Below are 23,604 nucleotides of genomic sequence, written 5' to 3'. Positions count from 1 at the left end.
TTGCAAAATCTGAGCTGAATGAACATTATCATGTTGTTAATTATGGAGTCATAGCTATTTAAATGCATTTGTATTTATTCGCAGGATGATCATCGTGCTTTCCGCCGCCAGCTAGAAGACAAACGCCCTTTGATAGAAAACAATTTGTTAAGTGGGAGACAATATACTGCAAATGAACTACATGTATCCGATACTAGTGATTCAGAAGGTGAGTAAATATCGTCGTTAAAATCTCAGCGTTGATTAATTTTGCTTAAAACATTGTGCACGAGTGACGTATGTTATGTTTAACCCAAATCGCTTCTTTGTAATCCAAGTTCCTAATTTAATTCAAGTTACCTTATGTGCACTTAGCACACGACCGATACGCATGCGGTACCAAAACCCCTGAATAAGTACAATCTATTCGAGTTGAGTTTTTTTTGCACCGAGTTAGATATCGTGATTTGTGCTTTTTCTTCGTGGAGGTTTTTTCACCGTCACACAGCCATAGATAGACAATTGTGATTGTGCTTGCTTCCTCACGGAGTTTTAGGCATCTACTGAAGAGGCAATCGACCAAGATCAGGTCTTGGTGGCCGTTTGTTTTTGCAGCCGAACAAGCTAAGTATTGTTTTCATTTTGTTGGTATCCTCTGATTATCTATATTTCACTTACACCTTACATAATCATATCTGTGCGGAGATAGCTCCGTGTAATAGTAATGGTTCCCCCCCCTCCGGATGACAAAATGAAGACAGATCCAAAACCACCCCCACTTGTCCCTACCTCTACAACTGACAATGAGATTCCGAGGGTAAAGAAGTATCCCGATGAATCTTTGCTTTCGGCCGGTTCTTATGTGGTCTATTTCCGGACCAAGAATAACAACAAATTGAACCTTATTAAAATATCTCGTGAATTTACGTCTCAATACTCTACTATTACACGCATTGATAAAGTACGCCCAGGAAGGCTTGGGGTTCTCTTAACCAGCTCAAAGCATGCTAACGAGATCGTTCAAAGTGATCTTTCTGCGCGGGAGTACTATGTATACGTGCCAGCCCGCGAATTAGAAATAGACGGCGTAGTCACAGATGCGAGCCTGACATGCGAAGATATTCTTAAGTACGGGGGCCGGCGGTTTCAAAGACCCCCTATTTAAGAATGTAAAGATACTGTATTGCAAACGGCTGCATTCAGTGTCGATCGCCGGGGATGGTACAAAATCCTATCCCCAATCAGACTCTTATCGAGTGACCTTCGCCGGCTCGGCATTACCCAACTACTTTCTCCGGGACCGGGTTCGTCTGCCTGTTCGTCTCTATGTGCCGCGGGTCATGAATTACTCCAATTGCAAACAATTGGGGCATACAGCCTCTCATTGTGGTAATAAGTATCGTTGTGCTAACTGTGGAGGAGCTCACGCGGATGGCTCTTGCGGGACGAGCATCGAAAAGTGCCTCTACTGTGGAGAGGACCATCATGACCTCGCGGCATGCCCTGCGTACAAACTGCGAGGAGATTAATTGAAACAGTCTCTCCAGTCTCGTTCCAAACGGTCTTTTGCAGAAATGCTCAAGAGTGCTACGCCACCTAAACTCACCGGAAACCTTTACGCTTGCTTGTCAACTGACGAGTGTGATTCTGACGATCCCCAAGAAGGTACATCTTCGGCAGTCCCTCACAGCTATAGGAAGAGGATAAATATTTCCTCTCACAAGCTCCCTAGCAAGGGTTCGAAGGTATCTTCTGAGGGTCCCCCAAAAGTAACAGCAATGGGAAGTGCTGGTAAAATAAAAAAACCAAAGCAAACAGCTCCTGATCTTGAGAAACTCAGATCTAAAAAGGAATTCTCGGCACTTCCTGGGTCATCAAAATCCCCAAGTATCCCAGAAAACCAACCAGAAAATCGACCGAGTGCTGGATTCATGAAATTCTCGCATATTGTGGACTGGATTTTCACAACTTTCAATATTTCCGACCCCCTGAAACAGCTTATGATGAGTTTTATACCCACAGTCAAATCGTTTCTGAAGCAGTCAACTGCGAAATGGCCCCTCATTTCAGCGATTGTATCCTTCGATGGCTGATTTATTGAACGAGGTAATGGATCCGATCACTGTTTTACAGTATCATACCAAAAATAGACCCCTTCAAAGTATTAATAAACATATTGGAGTGTGACGCATTTGCCTTGTGCGAAACATGGCTAATTTCTGCAATACCAATTACCTTCCATGATTTTAATATAATCCGCTTGGATCGAGAAAACCCCTACGGAGGAGTACTTTTAGGGATCTAAAAGTGCTATCCCTTCTACCGGATAAACCTCCCTTCGATACCAGGTGTTGAAGTTATTGCATGTCAAATCACAATGAAAGGCAAGGACCTTTGCATTGCTTCCGTATACATTCCCCCAAGAGCTTCGATTGGGCACCAACGGCTTTGTGACATCATGGAGCTCCTTCCTACACCTACGTTAGTTTTAGGAGACTTTAACTCTCATGGTACGGGATGGGGCTGTCTTCAGGATGACAACAGATCAACTCTGATCTATGACCTTTGCGATAACTTCAATATGACAATCTTAAATACGGGAGAAATGACACGGATTCCTGCACCACCAGCAAGACCAAGTGCGCTGGATCTTTCCATTTGCTCGACACCGCTACGGTTGGATTGCACGTGGAAGGTAATCCCTGATCCCCATGGTAGCGATCACTTGCCTATCGTCATCTCAATCGCCAGCGGATTAAGACCATCGAAGACAATCAATGTTTTGTATGACCTCACACGAAATATTGATTGGAAAAGCTATGCAAACTCTATATCTGAGAAAATAGAATCAACACAAGAACTTCCTCCGGAGGAAGAGTACACGTTTTTGGCTGGCTGGATTCTCGGAACCGCGATTCAAATTCAGACGAAACGTGTACCGGTCGCGAAAACTAACATCCGTCCTCCCAACCCGAGGTGGGACAAAGAGTGCTCAGAGTTAAACACTAAAAAATCTGCAGCGTATATCGTTTTTAGAAAAAAGGAACACGTGATAATTATCGGAATTACGCGGCGTTAGACATGCAAATGAAGAACCTAATTAAAGCAAAGAAACGCGGATACTGGCGCCGTTTCGATGACGGATTAACAAAAGAAACATCGATGAGCACTCTTTGGAACACAGCCCGACGAATGCGCAATCGAAACACCACGAACGAAAGCGAGGAATATTCTAACCGCTGGATATTCGATTTCGCTAAAAAAGTGTGTCCCGACTCTGTTCCGGACCAGAAGATCTCCCGCGTCGCGACAGCGAATACAAACGAAACACCGTTTTCGATGGTAGAGTTTTCTCTTGCACTCTTGTCGTGTAACAATAAAGCCCCGGGGCTAGACAGAATCAAATTCAACTTGTTGAAACATCTGCCTGACCCTGCCAAAAGGCGCTTATTGAATCTATTCAACAAGTTTCTTGAGGGTAATATTGTCCCTCATGACTGGAGACAAGTGAGAGTTATCGCCATTAAAAAACCAGAGAAACCAGCCTCCGACCACAATTCGTATCGGCCGATTGCTATGCTTTCCTGTATCCGGAAATTGTTTGAAAAAATGATTCTCTTCCGCCTAGACAATTGGGTCGAGACCAATGGCTTGCTTTCAGATACACAATTTGGTTTTCGCCGGGGCAAAGAAACGAACGATTGTCTTGCGTTGCTCTCAACCGAAATTCAAATGGCATTTGCCCGTAAAGAACAAATGGCATCAGTCTTCCTAGATATCAAGGGGGCTTTCGACTCAGTTTCAATACATATTCTATCTGAGAAGTTGCATAAGCATGGTCTTTAACCAGTTTTGAATAACTTTTTGTATAATCTATTGTCCGAGAAACATATGCATTTTGCGCAGGATGATTTGTCGACAATACGATTCAGTTACATGGGTCTTCTTCAGGGCTCATGTTTAAGCCACCTTTTATACAATTTTTACGTAAGCAATATTGATGAATGTATCAACACATCTTGCACGCTAAGACAACTTACCGACGACAGCGTTGTGTCTATTATAGGACCCAAAGCTGCCGATCTCCAAGGACCATTGCAAGATACCCTCGACAACTTGTCGACATGGGCTCTTCAAATTGAGTTCTCTACGGAGAAAACTGAGCTGGTTGTATTTTCAAGGAAGCGAGAACCAGCACAATTACAGCTTCAACTAAGGGGTGAAACCATAGCTCAGGCCTTCATTTTTAAATATCTGGGGGTCTGGTTTGACTCCAAAGGCACGTGGGGATGTCACATTAGGTATCTGGAACAAAAATGCCAGCAGAGAATTAATTTTCTTCGCACAATAACCGGAACTAGTTGGGGTGCTCACCCAGGAGACTTGATCAGGATGTACCAAACAACGATATTGTCCGTGATGGAATACGGATGCTTTTGCTTCCGATCCGCGGCGAACACCCATTTCATCAAGCTGGAAAGAATTCAGTATCGTTGCTTGCGTATAGCCTTGGGTTGCATGCAGTCGACTCATACGATGAGTCTCGAAGTGCTAGCGGTTGTTATACCACTTAAAAACCGAATACCGGCAGCCATCTCATGTAATAGGTTCAAAAAATCGTTTTTTTCTTCCGTAAATTGCTTTCTAAGTAGTTTTGAACATTCATGAACATAGACGTCCTCATGGCTTCGAATTGCACGTATTGCATTATTGATTTAAATATTGTATTTGCTGCAATTTCTGGTATGGTAATATGCAAAACAGATCAGAGTCATTTCTCCGAAATTCATTTCGCCAAAAGCCGTTTTGCCGAATGCTATTTCACCGAAAGGGTCACTTCGCCGAATGTGATTTCGCTCAATGCCATTTCGCCATTCGCCGAAAGGGTAACTTTGCCGAAAGTCATTTCGCCGAATTCTTTAATAGCCTTCATATCGTGATTATAATTGATTTGAAATAAAGACACATGAAAAATGATAATGATTACACTTTGAAAAAGTCCAGAAAAACTTGAATGATTCTTTAATATTCTTTTTCAATTTATTTTCATTTCATAATCTTCATAGCGGAATTCCCAAGAAAACTTGTTGACTTTGTTAGAGAATCTACCGGACAATTGTTTGCGGTATTTTCTGATTACTGAATGGAAATTTAAAAAAATCGAATGCAGCTTCGCCACATCGTTTTGCTCGCTAGCGCTCGTTCTGACCTAACTGAAGTAACCTAGCTTTGAATATACCAAGCAAACGAGGCACTTACAGGTTTGTATGCAAAGAGGGCGGCGCTTCCGACGTCGGGTTAACGGCCAACTCAGCTGGCATTGCCGAGCCACCTTGGTTTCGATTATGTGGGTGCGCTACTTCGGCAAAATAACCCACTCGGCGAAATGATCCTGGTACGTTTCACATGCAGGTTACATGCACAGCTTCACTCTGTAGTACTTAAATAACGTTCACTAAAAAGCAAGAATAAGTACAGGGTCCGCCATGTAATTTATTTTAAAGCACAAAAAAATACAAACGGTTCATCCGATTTCAAAATCAATTTTTTCATATTCAAGTACAATCCTTCCGGTTAATTGTGGAATATAATTTCATTCAAATGGCTGCCTCGGCTGACATTGCAGTACGCCATACGGTCGGTCCAGTTTTTTAGTACATTTTCGTTGTATGCAGCTTTATTTCAGCTATGACTGTACGAATGTGACAGCCCCCCAAAGATAATAGTCTAATGGCGTCAAATCACAGCTTCGAGCCGGCCAAACGACATCCGAATTTCGACTGATAATTCGATCTTCGAAGACTGTGCTCGGAAGATCGATCGTAGCCTTGGCTTTGTGGCACGGAGCGTCGTCTCTTTGGAACCAAATGGTGTCCAAGTCTTCCTCTTCAGGTAACGGGAAGAATGGCACGGTAGCGCTCGCCATTCACAGTGACGGCGGCTCCTGCCTCATTTTCGAAGAAAACTGGCCCAATGAGGCCGCCAGACTAAAATCCGCGCCAATCCGTCACTCTCTGAGGATGCATCGGCTTCTCCATGATAACGTGCGGGTTTTCCGTCCCCCAGGTGCGACAATTTTGCATATTGACATACCCGCCGAGATGAAAATGTGCCTCATCCGACAAGATGGTTTATTGGCAAAAATTGGCGTCTTCTTCAAGCTGATATTTAAAGTGAAACTGCACTATTTTCACGCGTTCCACAAGCGTATACACAACCATTTTCGTTCAACGGAAGGATAAAACTAAGTTTCTGACAGAAGTGACATTAAGGTTACCAATGTCGAAATAACCACTAGTTTAAAAAAAAGATAGATGGCGGACCCTGTATAATTGAAGAAGCATGAACTGCTTGATGAATTTATTGTGTCAGACTGTATTTGATAAAAAAGAAATTTTCATTTATTTGGATCCTCCGTATTGATAGAAAAACGCACTGGTAAAATTTAAGATATCAGGGTTATGAGTAGTTTTTGTGGTACATGCTATAAGTGGAAAAGTAAAAAATCGAGAGAGAGAGAGAGAGAGAGAGAGAGAGAGAGAGAGAGAGAGAGAGTAGAATACGAAACGTGATATGAAATGCATGTTGACAAATTCACCATAAGCCATTCCGAAGAATTTTCGTAAGTTAGAATCTTCAGTTACTAATACATTATCGTCAAGTGTGTTCAATTCTCGCGGACCCATTGATACGTATAATCGTCATCTGGAAGACACTAGTGTTATATTTAATCCTCCGACCATTGCCGATCGTCAGCAGCAGGCTGAACCTACCATTGCGACCGGAATACGCCACTACCCTAATGAAAATATCCTAGTTTTAAATTAGTTTAAAATTAGAAAATGCCCTTGGCATCTTAGAGCTCAAGCAGTGTGCGTTTAGATATGTTACTATTGAATAAAAAAAACCTGTTTTAATCTATCTAGTGGTGTAATTATGCCTTTCTCATGTATAATATTGCGGTATTCTATTCAAAATTTTTCTCTTCGATTTCTGAAAGAAACCAAGGAGTTGCTCGTGCATTCAGTAGTATAACATACAGAATGAAACAGTGGTTACTCGCGTAGTGGGTTCACTATTATATGCACTTCCGGCACCGGAACCCGAGAACCGGTATAATCGAAGTCTATCAGCGTAAACTGTTTAAATTTTTCTTATGCTCATCGTCGAGCCGTTTAGCGTCGCTGCGCGTCCAAACAAATTCACGATGGTGCGTCGGGAAAACACTTTTAGAATTGATTTCTCTAATGTTCCGAAGAAACCGGAAATCACTCGCGTGCACAGCTTTTGTGCGACCATCCTGGGTCTGAAGAAAGGTGAAGTACTTCGGATACAGAACAGCAGAGCTCTCGGTGTTTCGTTTGTGAAGGTTACTGACCTAGCCATCGCACAACAAATTTGCAAGGAACACGATAACAAACATGAGATTGCAGTAGACGGTAAAAAGTACCCGTTGCGAATAACTCTAGAGGAGGGAGCAGTTGAAGTGCGGCTCTTCGATTTGCCGGAGGACGTTTCGGATCTAAAAATTTGCGAATTCCTTGAGAGATATGGAGAGGTCATCGACATACGAGAGCAGAAAACCGGAGCCGACTGCGATTTCCTGGCATCTCGACCGGTATTCGCATCGTGAAAATGTTGGTGAAACGAAACATTGATTCATGGGTCACGATCGATGGCGAAGTGACACAAGTGTCGTATTTTGGACAACTTCAAACGTGCGTGCCTGCAAGTCACACGCGGACACTCACAGAATTTGTGTGTAAGCGTTTCGATGCTTCCTGTACAGTGCAGACAGATTGGGTTATCCGCTCTTCCGATCACATGCAAGAGTTTGCGATGCGCTGTTTTCTCATTTACCAAGAGATACAGATCGCTGCGTTGGTTCGACGATAGTTGTCTCGTAGAAATGTTTTTCCAAATATTCCTCCAGTTCAATTCTGGATGGTTACGTTCTACCCTTGGAAGTTCCGTTTGTTCCAAGTAAAAACGATGAATTTCACCACTGGTGGAGTTTTCAACGATTTGACGCGTGGAAGCACAGGAATTTTCTGATGCAAGATTTTGAGACAAGGGAAGTCGGCGGAAATCGGGATGTTTTGGTTTAAAAGGAAGCGATAAAAAGGAAGGAAATCCTTCAGATGGCGATTTATAAGAAGCGCGTTGCTTTTGAAGGACGGCAGCTGTAGCTTCAGTCCACCTTGCGTTTTGTCTCGTACTAACTGGTGCATTGGAATACGTCCTGGTGTTCCGCGAAATAGAAACGACCCCATTGCCGATGTTATTCGTGCGGAGTGCATGTTTTGTGGTGGGATAATTGACTTTAGATACCATACCCTCGCCGTGATTAAGGTATTCAGTAGTATCACTTTCTGTTGAAGATTGAGAGTGCGCGTGTTGTGCACATCATTTGTATCACTTTAATAACTAAAGGATCCCAGTTTCGCTTCACCATCTCCCGCACCGAGTTAGCGAAAATAACACCGAGTACCTTTATCGTCTCGGCGGTTTGCAGTCCCGGCACCGACATCGCATTTCCATTAATGAAACCGACATCCATACCAACTGTTTTTTGATGATTCAATTTTGCTCCAGATACCGTTTCGAAGCAGTTGAACAGTTGAAAACATCGTTCGATCGTTTCTGTTGTTGTGACCAACACGGTGATATCATCTGCATATCCCACACATACATCTTCTCCACAGACGCGTTCCAGTCGTTCTACGAGGGGGTTGAGGTAGATAACGAAGAGAAGCATCGACATCGTCTCCTTGTCGCACAGATCGTTCGATTTGGAATGGCTGTGATAGACGTCCATTCACGAGAAGTCGGGACGTAGACGTGGTTTGCACTCGAGAGAGCCAACTAGCGAAAATCGGATTGATTCCAATAGAGAGTAGGGTGCGACACAGAAACGCATGAGAGGCACGATCGAAAGCATGATCGAGTTCGAACGGAATCAGTTTTCCAATTTGCTTTCTCGTGATCAGCTGCGATAACCGATCTTTTAGCGAAAGAGTTGCCTGGAAGATGGTTTTGCTACCGTTTGAGCATTTTTGTGCGTCACTCAAAACCCGATGATTTCGGAGAATGAGCTCTAATCGTGTTTTTATCACACGACTCAATATTTTATAGTCCACATTTAGTAGGCTGATCGGACGATAGCCTCTCACTGTCTCATCGCTACCTCTCTTTTTCACTAAAACTTTTACCCCTTCGGCAAATGTCGGTGATAAATCACCAGTTAATGCTTCGTTTATTACGAAGAACAGCTCTCGGTATATCACATCGAACGCGCTCTGGTAAAATTCGATGGGTAGGCCATCAAATCCTGAGGCCTTTCGTTTCGGGGATGTGCGGATGGCATTTTTTATTTCCTCGACTGTGATCTCGGTAGTTAGAGCAGCATTGTGTTCGTCTCCTGAAGGTATCATTCTTTCGCATACGAATTCCTCTCCCTCAACCTGCCCCGCGGCTTCCGCTGTATAAAGGTCCTGGAAGTATTGAAGCACGTGCTGTTCGGTCTCTCGGGGGTCATGCATGTTATCGCCTTGCTCACTCTGCAGCTCGGTGATGATTGTTTTTTTACGCCGTCTTTCTCTCAGCTGTAAGATAGATAAACATTCTCTGCCTACGAAAGTCTGGTTGATAAAATTTCGTGCATGTTCTCTTTGCATTGATAGCATTTGTGCTTTGAGATGGTTGATAGTAGCTAACATAGAAGGATTATGTGTCCACCATTCCATCCAGCTAGGTCCAAAACTGCCACCGACACCGAAATTTCTCTAGGTTATCGATGGTTAGCAGATGCGGTCACCAGCGAGGATGACATGCTGGGTGTTGTGACGCAAGTAGTAGGCCAATTCGTTGAAGAAACGTTCTCTTTCGACTCGAACCGATGATCCTGAAGGCGCATAAATGTTGCAGAGGGTTGTATCCTGCACCCTTACTGTAATTAGACGACCATCCAGACTCTTCTCTACGTGAGAGAACTGTATGTGGTGTCTGAGCGCGATTGCCGTTCCCCTTCTTGCATGATCCACGTTACAAATGATGTTGAAACCAGGAAGCGAGAGCTGCTCACACTCTACTTCTTGGAGAAATACGATATCGAGCTGCAGCATTCGGACAAATGTCCGAAGTGACTCTATCTTCGTGGCGTTTGTGATATTGTTTTTATTTATAGTACCGAGGTTGTAACTGAAGTATTCAGCCATTACAACGGTAGATCGCTTTCTTCTCGCCTGTCATACTCGTTCTCCACCCGAGGTTTTTTCCCCGTTGGGCGATGACGAAGTTGCCTTCTCGAGATAGACGAACCAACCGACGAGTCTGTCTCATTTCCGTCAGACTTGCTAAGCGTGTTTTTGCGAGCCACTGTGCTGGTAGCTGATAGGTTATGATCGGGTTCGATGATTTCGGCTGGCGCTTCACCGTCGGGGTGATGAGTTGACGAGCGGTAGCGCAGGGAAGTTTTGTTCGGTCTAAGCCGGTGGAAGCAAAATCTGCTTTTGTTGACGTGGGAGAATTTGTTTCGGGGGCGGCATGCTTGCCGACTTAGCCGAGTTTGAGGCTGCCTGTCTCACACTGGCGGCCGGAGGGTTCGTGTTCGTGATAGCGTGGGGAGAATTCGTCTGCTTGGCGGCGTCGGCGTACGACTCCTGGACAAGCAGTTTTTTGTTTTGCACACACGTAGCTCCGATATGTATGTGTTCACGGCAAGGCACTGGTTTGTCTCGACCGGTATTCGCATCGTGAAAATGTTGGTGAAACGAAACATTGAACGTTGCGTGCCTGCACGTTTGAAGTTGTCCAAAATACGACACTTGTGTCACTTCGCCATCGATCGTGACCCATGAATCAATGTTTCGTTTCACCAACATTTTCACGATGCGAATACCGGTCGAGACGAACCAGTGCCTTGCCGTGAACACATACATATCGGAGCTACGTGTGTGCAAAACAAAAAACTGCTTGTCCAGGAGTCGTACGCCGACGCCGCCAAGCAGACGAATTCTCCCCACGCTATCACGAACACGAACCCTCCGGCCGCCAGTGTGAGACAGGCAGCCTCAAACTCGGCTAAGTCGGCAAGCATGCCGCCCCCGAAACAAATTCTCCCACGTCAACAAAAGCAGATTTTGCTTCCACCGGCTAAGACCGAACAAAACTTCCCTGCGCTACCGCTCGTCAACTCATCACCCCGACGGTGAAGCGCCAGCCGAAATCATCGAACCCGATCATAACCTATCAGCTACCAGCACAGTGGCTCGCAAAAACACGCTTAGCAAGTCTGACGGAAATGAGACAGACTCGTCGGTTGGTTCGTCTATCTCGAGAAGGCAACTTCGTCATCGCCCAACGGGGAAAAAACCTCGGGTGGAGAACGAGTATGACAGGCGAGAAGAAAGCGATCTACCGTTGTAATGGCTGAATACTTCAGTTACAACCTCGGTACTATAAATAAAAACAATATCACAAACGCCACGAAGATAGAGTCACTTCGGACATTTGTCCGAATGCTGCAGCTCGATATCGTATTTCTCCAAGAAGTAGAGTGTGAGCAGCTCTCGCTTCCTGGTTTCAACATCATTTGTAACGTGGATCATGCAAGAAGGGGAACGGCAATCGCGCTCAGACACCACATACAGTTCTCTCACGTAGAGAAGAGTCTGGATGGTCGTCTAATTACAGTAAGGGTGCAGGATACAACCCTCTGCAACATTTATGCGCCTTCAGGATCATCGGTTCGAGTCGAAAGAGAACGTTTCTTCAACGAATTGGCCTACTACTTGCGTCACAACACCCAGCATGTCATCCTCGCTGGTGACCGCATCTGCTAACCATCGATAACCTAGAGAAATTTCGGTGTCGGTGGCAGTTTTGGACCTAGCTGGATGGAATGGTGGACACATAATCCTTCTATGTTAGCTACTATCAACCATCTCAAAGCACAAATGCTATCAATGCAAAGAGAACATGCACGAAGTTTTAGTCGTATCAACCAGACTTTCGTAGGCAGGGAATGTTTATCTATCTTACAGCTGAGAGAAAGACGGCGTAAAAAAACAATCATCACCGAGCTGCAGAGTGAGCAAGGCGATAACATGCATGACCCCCGAGAGACCGAACAGCACGTGCTTCAATACTTCCAGGACCTTTATACAGCGGAAGCCGCGGGGCAGGTTGAGGGAGAGGAATTCGTATGCGAAAGAATGATACCTTCAGGAGACGAACACAATGCTGCTCTAACTACCGAGATCACAGTCGAGGAAATAAAAAATGCCATCCGCACATCCCCGAAACGAAAGGCCTCAGGATTTGATGGTCTACCCATCGAATTTTACCAGAGAGCGTTCGATGTGATATACCGAGAGCTGTTCTTCGTAATAAACGAAGCATTAACTGGTGATTTACCACCGACATTTACCGAAGGGGTAATAGTTTTAGTGAAAAAGAGAGGTAGCGATGAGACAGTGAGAGGCTATCGTCCGATCAGCCTACTAAATGTGGACTATAAAATATTGAGTCGTGTGATAAAAACACGATTAGAGCTCGTTCTCCGAAATCATCGGGTTTTGAGTGACGCACAAAAATGCTCAAACGGTAGCAAAACCATCTTCCAGGCAACTCTTTCGCTAAAAGATCGGTTATCGCAGCTGATCACGAGAAAGCAAATTGGAAAACTGATTCCGTTCGAACTCGATCATGCTTTCGATCGTGTCTCTCATTCGTTTCTGTGTCGCACCCTACTCTCTATTGGAATCAATCCGATTTTCGCTAGTTGGCTCTCTCGAGTGCAAACCACGTCTACGTCCCGACTTCTCGTGAATGGACGTCTATCACAGCCATTCCAAATCGAACGATCTGTGCGACAAGGAGACGATGTCGATGCTTCTCTTCGTTATCTACCTCAACCCCCTCGTAGAACGACTGGAACGCGTCTGTGGAGAAGATGTATGTGTGGGATATGCAGATGATATCACCGTGTTGGTCACAACAACAGAAACGATCGAACGATGTTTTCAACTGTTCAACTGCTTCGAAACGGTATCTGGAGCAAAATTGAATCATCAAAAAACAGTTGGTATGGATGTCGGTTTCATTAATGGAAATGCGATGTCGGTGCCGGGACTGCAAACCGCCGAGACGATGAAGGTACTCGGTGTTATTTTCGCTAACTCGGTGCGGGAGATGGTGAAGCGAAACTGGGATCATTTAGTTATTAAAGTGATACAAATGATGTGCACAACACGCGCACTCTCAATCTTCAACAGAAAGTGATACTACTGAATACCTTAATCACGGCGAGGGTATGGTATCTAAAGTCAATTATCCCACCACAAAACATGCACTCCGCACGAATAACATCGGCAATGGGGTCGTTTCTATTTCGCGGAACACCAGGACGTATTCCAATGCACCAGTTAGTACGAGACAAAACGCAAGGTGGACTGAAGCTACAGCTGCCGTCCTTCAAAAGCAACGCGCTTCTTATAAATCGCCATCTGAAGGATTTCCTTCCTTTTTATCGCTTCCTTTTAAACCAAAACATCCCGATTTCCGCCGACTTCCCTTGTCTCGAAATCTTGCATCAGAAAATTCCTGTGCTTCCACGCGTCAAATCGTTGAAAACTCCACCAGTGGTGAAATTCATCGTTTTTACTTGGAACAAACGGAACTTCCAAGGGTAGAACGTAACCATCCAGAATTGAACTGGAGGAATATTTGGAAAAACATTTCTACGAGACAACTATCGTCGAACCAACGCAGCGATCTGTATCTCTTGGTAAATGAGAAAACAGCGCATCGCAAACTCTTGCATGTGATCGGAAGAGCGGATAACCCAAACTGTCTGCACTGTACAGGAAGCATCGAAACGCTTACACACAAATTCTGTGAGTGTCCGCGTGTGACTGCAGCTTGGTCATATCTGCAGCGAAGAATATAACTACAATCCTGGGTTACTGGCGAAGGTTAACTTTCACTGATCTGCTGCGGCCTACACTAAATAACACGCAAACCACAATGAAATACGAAATATTTAAATTAGTTACAAAATACGTCAACTTCATTTTACACCAAATGAATGATATCGACCTAACAGAGCTAGAGTTCGTTTTGAATCTAGAAGAATGAAAATTAGGAGTTTGATCTAAGATGAGTTGTTAATAGTTATCCTAAGCGAAATAAACGATATTTTACAAAAAAAAATCTTCCAAATATTCGATACCATTTTTGTAGTACGATTTGTCCTTTACCTTAAAATAGGCCTCAGTTTCAGCGATTACCTCTTCATTGCTTCTAAATTTTTTACCAGCGACCATTCTCTTGAGGTCTGAGAACAGGAAAAAGTCACTGGGGCCAAATCTGGAGAATACGGTGGATGAGGGAGCAATTCGAATCAACTTCACTTGACGGTCATTGAAAATCATTTTGTGGATTTTTTTCACGTTTTCATCGGTAACAGCCTCTTTTGGACGTCCACTGCGTTCATCGTCTTCGGTGCTCATATGACCAGTACGAAATTTTGCAAACCACTTACGAATTGTTGCTTCGCCCGGTCTGGATAACACTCATCAAGCCATTTTTTGGAATCGGCGGCACTTTTTTTCATCAAAAAGTAGTGTTTCATCAACACACGAAATTCCATTTTTTCCCTTTTGTCACAATAACAAAAGTAGCTTCACTCAAAATGCAATATCTCACAAACTAATAATCAGACAGCTGTCAAATTTATACACGTATCTTTTGAAGGTTGGTACTAACTGAAAATGGTGTGGATTTAATTCTAGTGGCGCCCTCTCATAGAAACGATACGAACTTTTCAGCCGATCTGTTAGAAGCTTCACAAGAATTTCTTTCTTCTAAGTTCGATTTTAACTAATTTTAACGAAATAAAAGTTGAAAACGAAAAATTGAAGAAAGAGATTTGTACGCTAAAACAGACAAATGCTAACCATGCTGGACTTGTGCAGAAGTTAGAAAGAAATGTTGATAAGGCAAACAGACTGGCTGTCGGGGACAATGTCATGTTGTTCGGTATACCGGTGCTTTCTAATGAAAATGTTTCTGCAATAGCAAGGAAAATATTGGAACTAATTGGTATGACATTGGAATTTGACTCCATTGTGTTCGCAGCTTAAATATTTGAGACGAACAAATCTTCTAACTCGCTAATTCCAATTAGAATTGTTTTTAAAAATCAAGCCACTATAGATAAAGCATTGAATAAAACGAAACTGTTGAAAAAAATACAGTCAACGTTGATCCAAAATTCATTACTACTAAATGGAAGACCCATAAATATTTCAATTCGATACGAACTAACACCGCTCTCTCTTGAACTTCTGGAAGAATTGAGGGAAGCTCTCAATGTTAAATACATATGGTCAGGTAGAGTGGAAGTGGTGTTAGTGAACAAAGACGACAATTTAAAACCAGACATGATCCGTAATAGAGATAACTTAAGCCGATTGTTTACACGTCTGATGAAAAACTATTGATATAATCGTCGTTGGCGTAACTTGGCTTAAAGACGACAATACTTCAATTTACAAATTTCCTGGTTATTCGGCCATTTTTTCATGCAGATCTAGTTCACGCGGAGGATTGGCACTGTTCGTCAGTGAAAAAATAGAACAAAATTTACTGAACAATGAGGTTGTCGATGGCCTACATACAATTCATGTTGAAATCAACAAAACCGGATACAGCTCAGATATAATTGGTATTTATAGACCTCCCACTTTCGATTCGAGTCGATTTCTTGAGCTGTTGGAAACTTCAAATGCAAAAAAAATAACAAAGCATGTTAAATTATGGGGGATACTAATATACCTATGAACATGCCAAACAACAACCTTGTCTAACGTTACAGCAGTTTACTAGAATCTTATGGCTTTTTGTGTACAAATACTATCCCGACTCGACCAGCCAGTAGGAACATCCTTGTTCATTTTATTTGTAAGGTTGATGACATGCGTTCGCGAAACGACACCATTTTCACAAACTTAAGCGATCATCTTCAGATTATATCTACAATAAATCTAAACGGTAGTAAACAGAAGCAAGTACTTTTTTTCGCCTCGAACAGTCATCGGGCGCGGTTCGCTTTTTCGAGCGCTCCGCAAGTAATAATTTATTCATTTTACTTTTCGCACGCGTTGGCAAACATCGCGCGCGGGGTTTTCAAAATGAAGTATAGAGTGAAGTCTTGCTCTAACATTGACGACCGCTTCCTATGGAAGTGCGAATAATGCGACAAGGCTTATCACGCCGGTTGCATTGGAGTACAACGACATCAGGAACATTTAATCTTAACATGTACAGTGCTAGTGTATGCTGACTGCCAGCATTTAATAAGAACAGGAACAGAGACCATGAAGCTGCTACACCAACAGAAGCAGCTTTTAAAGTATACCAAATCACAAACGGAGGCGTTCCACCGGATCGCATCTGACGTCAAAAGTCACTACTTTGAAATTTTCGATAACGTCGAGCGCTTAATCATTGACGTAAAGCAGTCATTACCTAATATCAGCAAAATGGCAGTAGCATTTGCGGCTATCTAGGCAATAAAATTAGACAACCTTCAGCGTCGATTATCCAATTAATTAAGGAATTACTGGCAGCAGCGCGTATTCAATTTTCTGGACAACGAAGTACAAATGTCAGTATTACCACAATATTTGTAAACTTAAAAACCTGTTTTAATCCACCTAGTGGTGTAATGATGCCTTTCTCATATCAATCATACTATGATATATAATACTGTGGTATGTTTAGAAACAGTTTTCTTCGATTCTTAAAAGAATGACCGAAATCGGTTTGTTTGACCGTCTACTGATAAAAACTATCAACTGGAAAAGATTTAAGGTCGATTTAAATTTTTTAAGGTTTTTCCCCATTTTCATCCCCTCTCTCTTTACCTTATATTCCCGGATCCGGAAGTCGGATCCGCATGAAATTCAGGAATTACGTATTGATCCACAGGACCTTTCATTTGGACCACAGGACCTTTCATTTTGTGAAAATCGGTTCACCCATCTCCGAGAAAAGTTAGTGCAAAAAACGTTACATACACACACACGCACATACACACACATACACACACAGACATTTTGCGTACACGACGAACTGAGTCGAATGGTATATGACATTCGGTTCAAAAGTCGGTTTTCACAGTGATTGCATAATCTTTCTATATGAGAAAGGCAAAAAGGGCGAAACAATCAACCCTTCTCGAAAATCCCCAGATGAAGGCAAAAACAATAAAACCATAGTCCACCACCCAGAAAACAACATCGTCGAACCATCACCAATCGGAGTCAACTACACTGGCGCAATTTCGTTCGACAGTGCGAATGACATTCAATTCGAACTGGACCCCATGGGGCCACCTATTGTGCGACTGACTGAGCAGTCTTCAAATGGCGACGATCGGTTTGTGAAAGCTAGATTTCGCGACCCAAAAATTTTCAACATCGTGCTACATGAAGGACCAATCATCCAACGTGTGCATCGACGGACAAACTCCAACAAGTATAAAAATGTTGCTCGTTTCCGAAGGACTTCCAGTATCACCTGAACATTTCCTGCGCATCTTCACTGAAGTACATCAAGAATATGGACTTAAGCCGGACGAAGCCGTAGCAGACCTCGACGCATATCGAAACTATCTGTCCAGTGAGCGGACCTGTCGTACGCGAAAGAACGAACAAATTTTACCAGCCAAATTTTCGGAACAAATGACGCCGTTTGACGAAGAAATAGACCCAGAAATTGGTAATGTAGGTATAACAAAATTCTCAAAAACTTCTTCGCCTTTTAAACAAAATGTGGCTGATATTCTGGTATATTGCCAAAATTTCAATCGCATGAAAAGCCCACACAAAATAAAAGAAATTTATCAAAATTTAATTGAAACTAGCTGGGATGAAAGTGTCAGAAGCGAAGAAGTATTTGGAAATAACTTTAATGCATTTCGGTACGATCGAAATTTATCTTTTTTGTCAGAAAAAATCTGGTAGTGGAGTCCTCATAGCCGTTAATTCTTGCTTTATTCTGCAGAAATAATTACTCCTAAATATAAAGAATTTGAACATGTATGGGCTAAAGCCTCAATATCGGGTGAAGTTCATATTTTCTGCTCGGTCTAATTCTAATTTTGGCCTGCATCATGTAAACTTCGTAAAAAATCGACAAAATGAATAATTAGATCTTCTTTTCACAAATTGCCTTTGTCTTTGAAGAAATCAAACGTAGACTAAGTAGCATAAAATGGCAAAATGTATTGAGTATAGAAAGAAATGTCGACGAAGAATTAGACAAATTTTATCAAATTGTAAACAATATATTAGTAGAAACTTTACCGAAGAAAAGAAGACGAGAAAATTGAAAACGAAATAAAGACTTGTCCTACGAATTTTTTTAACTACACGAAAATTAAACTAAAAAGCAACAATTTTCCATCTCAAATGCATTTCGATGGACATTTAGGAAAAAATAGTGCAGAAATCTGCAAACAATCTGCATACTTTTTTGAGGAAGTATATACATCGTATTAGAAACTGACCGTGATCGTGAATACTTTTTTTTCATACCTGCAGTTTCCAACTCCATCTCTGTAAACTATCTATCAAAACATAACATTTCGACAGCAATATTTTTAAAAATTAGGTTTGTAAACGACTGGACAATGCGCAATTCAGGCCCCAATGTGGTTCTTAGCCTCTTGTCCAGTAACTCCTATCCCTACCTCCCCGCGGTGTCGGCTGGGGTACGAGCAACCATAGGAAAGATCGGGTAACCAACCCCGGTGTGACCTTGGTCATATGCTGACAGGGAAGGGGGTCCTTTTTAAAGGATGTCGGAGCGTCTGTACTCCATGTTAGAAGCGGCTTCAAACAGCGTCTGTTCTGGTATCCAGCGGCTGAGTATGAAATGCTGCATCCCGTCCAACTAAATCCAAGGTGGCAACCCCACCAACGGGATCGTCCTAGTGCTAGTTGAGACGTTAAACAGAGCAAGCACGATGATCCTCCGGCGAGACAGGGGGTTGGCGCAGGCCTAATAAGCCGCCCGTAAGACATCTATTACGAATAACATAGGAGAGAATACGACCCGGAACAATCGGCATAGACCCACGCGACGAAATAAGGACTACGATTAGAAACTTGGAACATGGAATTGCAAGTCGCTAGGTTTCGCAGGCTGCGACAGGATAATATACGACGAACTAAATCCTCGCAGCTTCGACGTCGTAGCGCTGCAGGAGCTTTGTTGGATGGGACAGAAGGTGTGAAAAAGCGGTCATCGAGCGGCTACCTTCTACCAAAGCGTTGGCGCAACGAACGAGCTGGGAACTGGCTTTATAGTGCTGGGCGAGATGCGTCAGCGAGTGATTGGGTGGCAGCCGATCAATGCTAGGATGTGTAAGTTGAGAATCAAGGCCGTTTTTTCAATTACAGCATCATCAACGTGCACTGCTCACATGAAGGGAGACCCGATGACGAGAAAGAAGCGTTCTACGTGCAGCTGGAACAAGCCTATGACGGCTGCCCACGCAGAGACGTAAAAATTGTCATTGGTGACATGAATGCCCAGGTAAGAAGGGAGGCAATGTACCGACCGGTAATCGGGCCGAACCGCCTGCATGCCGCATCGAATAACAACGGCAAACGGTGTGTCAACTTTGCGGCCTCCCAAGGAATGGTAGTCAGAAGCAACTTCTTTCCCCGCAAGGATATCCACAAAGCTACCTGGAGATCACCTGACCAAGAGACCGAAAACCAAATCGACCACATTTTGATCGACGGAAAATTTTTCTCGGACATCAACAATGTTCGCACCTACCGCAGTGCGAATATAGATTCGGACCACTACTTGGTTGCTGTATGCATGCGCTCAAAACTTTCGACGGTGGCTACCCAACGCCGAAACCGAACGTCGCGGTTTAACATCGCGCGGCTCCGGGATGCTGGAGTAGCCCAAGACTACGCGCAGTAGTTGGCTGTGGCACTACCAACGGAAGAGCAGTTTGGTGCAGCTACTCTTGAAGATGGCTGGAGAGACATCCGTTCTGCCATAGGTAGCACTGCATCAGCAACACTAGATACGGTGGCTCCGAACGTAAGGAACGACTGGTTTGACGACGAATATGAACAGTTAGTGGCCGAGAAGAATGCGGACGAGAGCAAACAAGGAGCGATACAGACAGGCGCGGAACAGACTAAACTCGGTATCCCGTAGAAAAAAGCGCCAACAGGAATACCGAGATCGCGAAGCGATGGAACAGCTGTTCCGTGCTAATTACACAAGGAAGTTCTACGAGAAGTTGAACCGTTCGCGCAGAGGCCATGTGCCACAGGCCGATATGTGCAAGGACACCAACGGGGATCTTCTCACGAACGACTGTGAGGTGATCGAGAGGTGGCGGCAGTATTTCGACGAACACCTCAATGGCGATGTGGCGGAAAACGAAAGTGACGGCGCGGTAACGAACTTGGGAACGCGTGCGGAGGACGATAGACTGCCGGTCCCAGACCTCCAAGAAGTGGAGGAGGTGATAAGCCGGTTGAAAAATAAGTAGCGAGCTACTAAAACACGGTGGTAATGCACTAGTGAAAGCACTGCACTGGGTCGTTACCAAGATCTGGGAGGACGAGATTTTACCGGAAGAATGGATGGAAGGAATCGTGCGTTCCATCTACAAAAAGGGCGATAAGCTGGATTGCTGCAATTACCGCGCGATAACTCTGCTGATCGCTGCCTACAAGATACTCTCCCAAATCTTATGCCGTCGACTTTCACCGGTTGCAAACGAATTCGTGGGACAATATCAGGCAGGATTTATGGGCGAACGCGCTACCACGGACCAAGTGTTCGCCATCCGCCAGGTGTTGCAAAAGTGCCGCGAATACAATGTGCCCACACATCACTTATTCATCGATTTCAAATTAGCCTACGACACAATCGATCGAGAACAGCTATAAAAAATCATGCACGACTACGGATTCCCGGACAAACTGATACGTTTGGTCAAGGCTACGATGGATCGAGTGATGTGCGTTGTTCGAGTATCGGGGATAAACTCGAGTCCCTTCGAAACTCGCAGAGGGCTACGGCAAGGTGATGGCCTTTCGTGTCTGCTATTCAACATTTCTTTGGAAGGTGTGATAAGAAGAGCGAGGATAGACACGAGTGGCACGATTTTCAGAAAGTCCGTCCAGCTACTTGGTTTCGCTGATGATATTGATATTATAGCACGCAACTTTGAGAAGATGGAAGATACGTACATCGGACTAAAAGCTGAGGCCAAGCGGATCGGACTAGACATCAATGTGTCAAAGACAAAGTACATGAAAGGCAGGGGCTCAAGAGAAGATAACGTCAGCCACCCATTACGAGTTCTGATTGGTGGTGATGAAATCGAAATGGTCGACGAGTTCGTGTACTTGGGCTCACTGGTGACTGCCGATAATGACACCAGCAGAGAAATTCAGAGACGCATACTGTCAGGAAATCATGCTTACTTTGGACTGCGCAGAACGCTTCGGTCGAACAAAATTCGCCTTCGTACGAAGTTAACTATTTACAAAACGCTGATTAGACCGGTTATCTTCTACGGGCACGAGTCCTGGACAATATTTGCGGAGGATCAACGCGCACTAGGTGTTTTTGAATGGAAGGTGTTGCGAACCATCTTCGGCGGAGTGCGGATGGAAGACGATACGTGGAGAAGGCGAATGAACCATGAACTGCACCAGTTGCTGGGAGGACCAACCTTCGTCCAAACGGCCAAGGTCGGGCGGTTACGGTGGGCCGGGCATGTTGTTAGAATGTCGGAGAACAACCCGGTTGAAATGATTCTCGATAATGATCCGACCGCTATAAGAAGAAGAGGCGCGCAGCGGGCAAGATGGATCGATCAAATTGACCTGCGGACCCTTCGCAGCTACCGAGGCTGGCGGCGAACAGCTATGAACCGAGTTGAATGGAGACGCCTCCTGTATACAGCAGAGACCCGCGTGGTCTACGACTGAAAGAGTAAGAGTAAGTACTAATAAAATTCATTTCAATCCCACATTAAGTCATTGCAAAAGAAATTTTTGCGTCATTTGACAATTTATACAGTAAAGATATCTGAACATTTCTCAGCTCAAAAAAATCTTGTGATTTTACATCTTATAAGATGCACATTGATGGAGCGTCATGTTTCAAACAAATTTATATGCAAGAAAATGTGTAATTGTGTGATTTTGAAATTACATGGCTTGAAAACGAATGAAATAAAAAAAAAATCTCTAGAAACAGCGCGACTTTAACAAAGAAGCATCACATCTCAAAGCGCTCCAGTTAATCGACTGAGCCACAGAAGGAGCAAGTAAAATTCTGCACGAGTGGAATATTGCGTCACTTGGCAAGTTAAGATGTAATGAATCGTATCGTTTGTAGAATTATGCCACCTGTAAAATTTACATTTTTTTCATTCTAATAAAACGGAATCTTAATGCTTACACAAATAGTGAAAACGGGAATCTGCATAAGACATAATTTTCCATTAAATGTAACATCAATTTCAAAAAATCTATTCACATATTAATAATAAATATGTTGCCTGTTAAATTTTTTATGCAGAGTAAACTTTAAAATAGATAATTCTCATTTTTTTTCTATCAGCTGTATTTTCCATCATGATTGATTGAAATTAACATGTTTAGCGCGTAAATTTCATGTACTGCTTCCACACGAGTAACTAGTACGACTCTTTGAATTTATATATACGATTTTCCTGACCAATCTGTTGTGTTTCTGTGGTTCAATGAATAGATGGACGCTCTGTAATCAAATGGTTCTTGGTAGGGGAAGGTGTTCGGTTACCGGCACCCCACCGTAACTTTTGATAGAAAGCAGATAGTGTCAATCCGACAAATGCCATGTATGTGTAATAGCAGCACGTTCTTTTTGTGCCGAATTGCGAAGCAAACAGTCACTTGTACTTTTTGCCGCGTTCAACATAACTTTTAATTACGTGAATACCAACACAAAAGTTTTTTCTGACTTATTTTAGAGTATTACGAATTGAAGAGCATCAATCGGAAAGGTGAGTGGATTGAATATTTATGAGGTGAAATAGATCTATTTCGTGATTCAATACCGTATGCTATCAAAATTTTCGCAACCAAAGACTTTTTTTTGTCATTTTCAAAATGTCTACCAATTGCGGTTACCGCCACCCCATTTTTTTCGACAAATCGTGAAAAATTGTTAGTGATATGCAGGCTGTTGTCGAGACAAACATCTAGTTGCTCATACAGCAGATTCTCCGGCTAAGAAAAAACGTTGAAGACCGGCCAAATTAATAGCAAAGGCGCCACCATCCAAATATTTGACCAAGAGAGCCAAGGCGAAGTCACAATCAGACAATGAAAAATGCTTCCAAAAATAATAAATTCTGTTTTTTCTTTGAATAGCTGCAGTCTTAACTTATATTTTTCCATTTTTAGATAAATTTCTTGGGGTGCCGGTAACCGAACACTTTTTTTTAAAATGGGCAAAATTTATCGCTTTACTAAATTGATGACAATTTTTTTTCAATCAAATGAATCAACTTAGTTTCCT

General features: G+C 43.3%; 1 protein-coding gene across 13 annotated transcripts in view; it reads left to right on the top strand.

Annotated features, from left to right (window-relative positions):
• LOC131438020 (dystrophin, isoforms A/C/F/G/H) overlaps positions 1-23,604 on the top strand; it is a 1,278,256-nt gene that overhangs the window by 834,598 nt on the left and 420,054 nt on the right. For all 13 annotated transcript variants that reach the window (XR_009230868.1, XR_009230869.1, XM_058607784.1 and 10 more), the window contains one exon: positions 85-208. Coding sequence is in view for 11 of the 13 variants with exons in the window: in XM_058607784.1 (XP_058463767.1) it covers positions 85-208 (124 nt within the window). In the remaining 2 variants the exon portion in view is untranslated. The remainder of the gene's footprint in view (positions 1-84; positions 209-23,604) is intronic.

This window comes from Malaya genurostris, chromosome 3, assembly GCF_030247185.1.
Source record: "Malaya genurostris strain Urasoe2022 chromosome 3, Malgen_1.1, whole genome shotgun sequence".
NCBI classification, from domain to species: Eukaryota; Metazoa; Arthropoda; class Insecta; order Diptera; family Culicidae; genus Malaya; species Malaya genurostris.
Note: the sequence above shows the minus strand (reverse complement) of the source record. Positions and strands in the feature narration are given on the sequence as shown.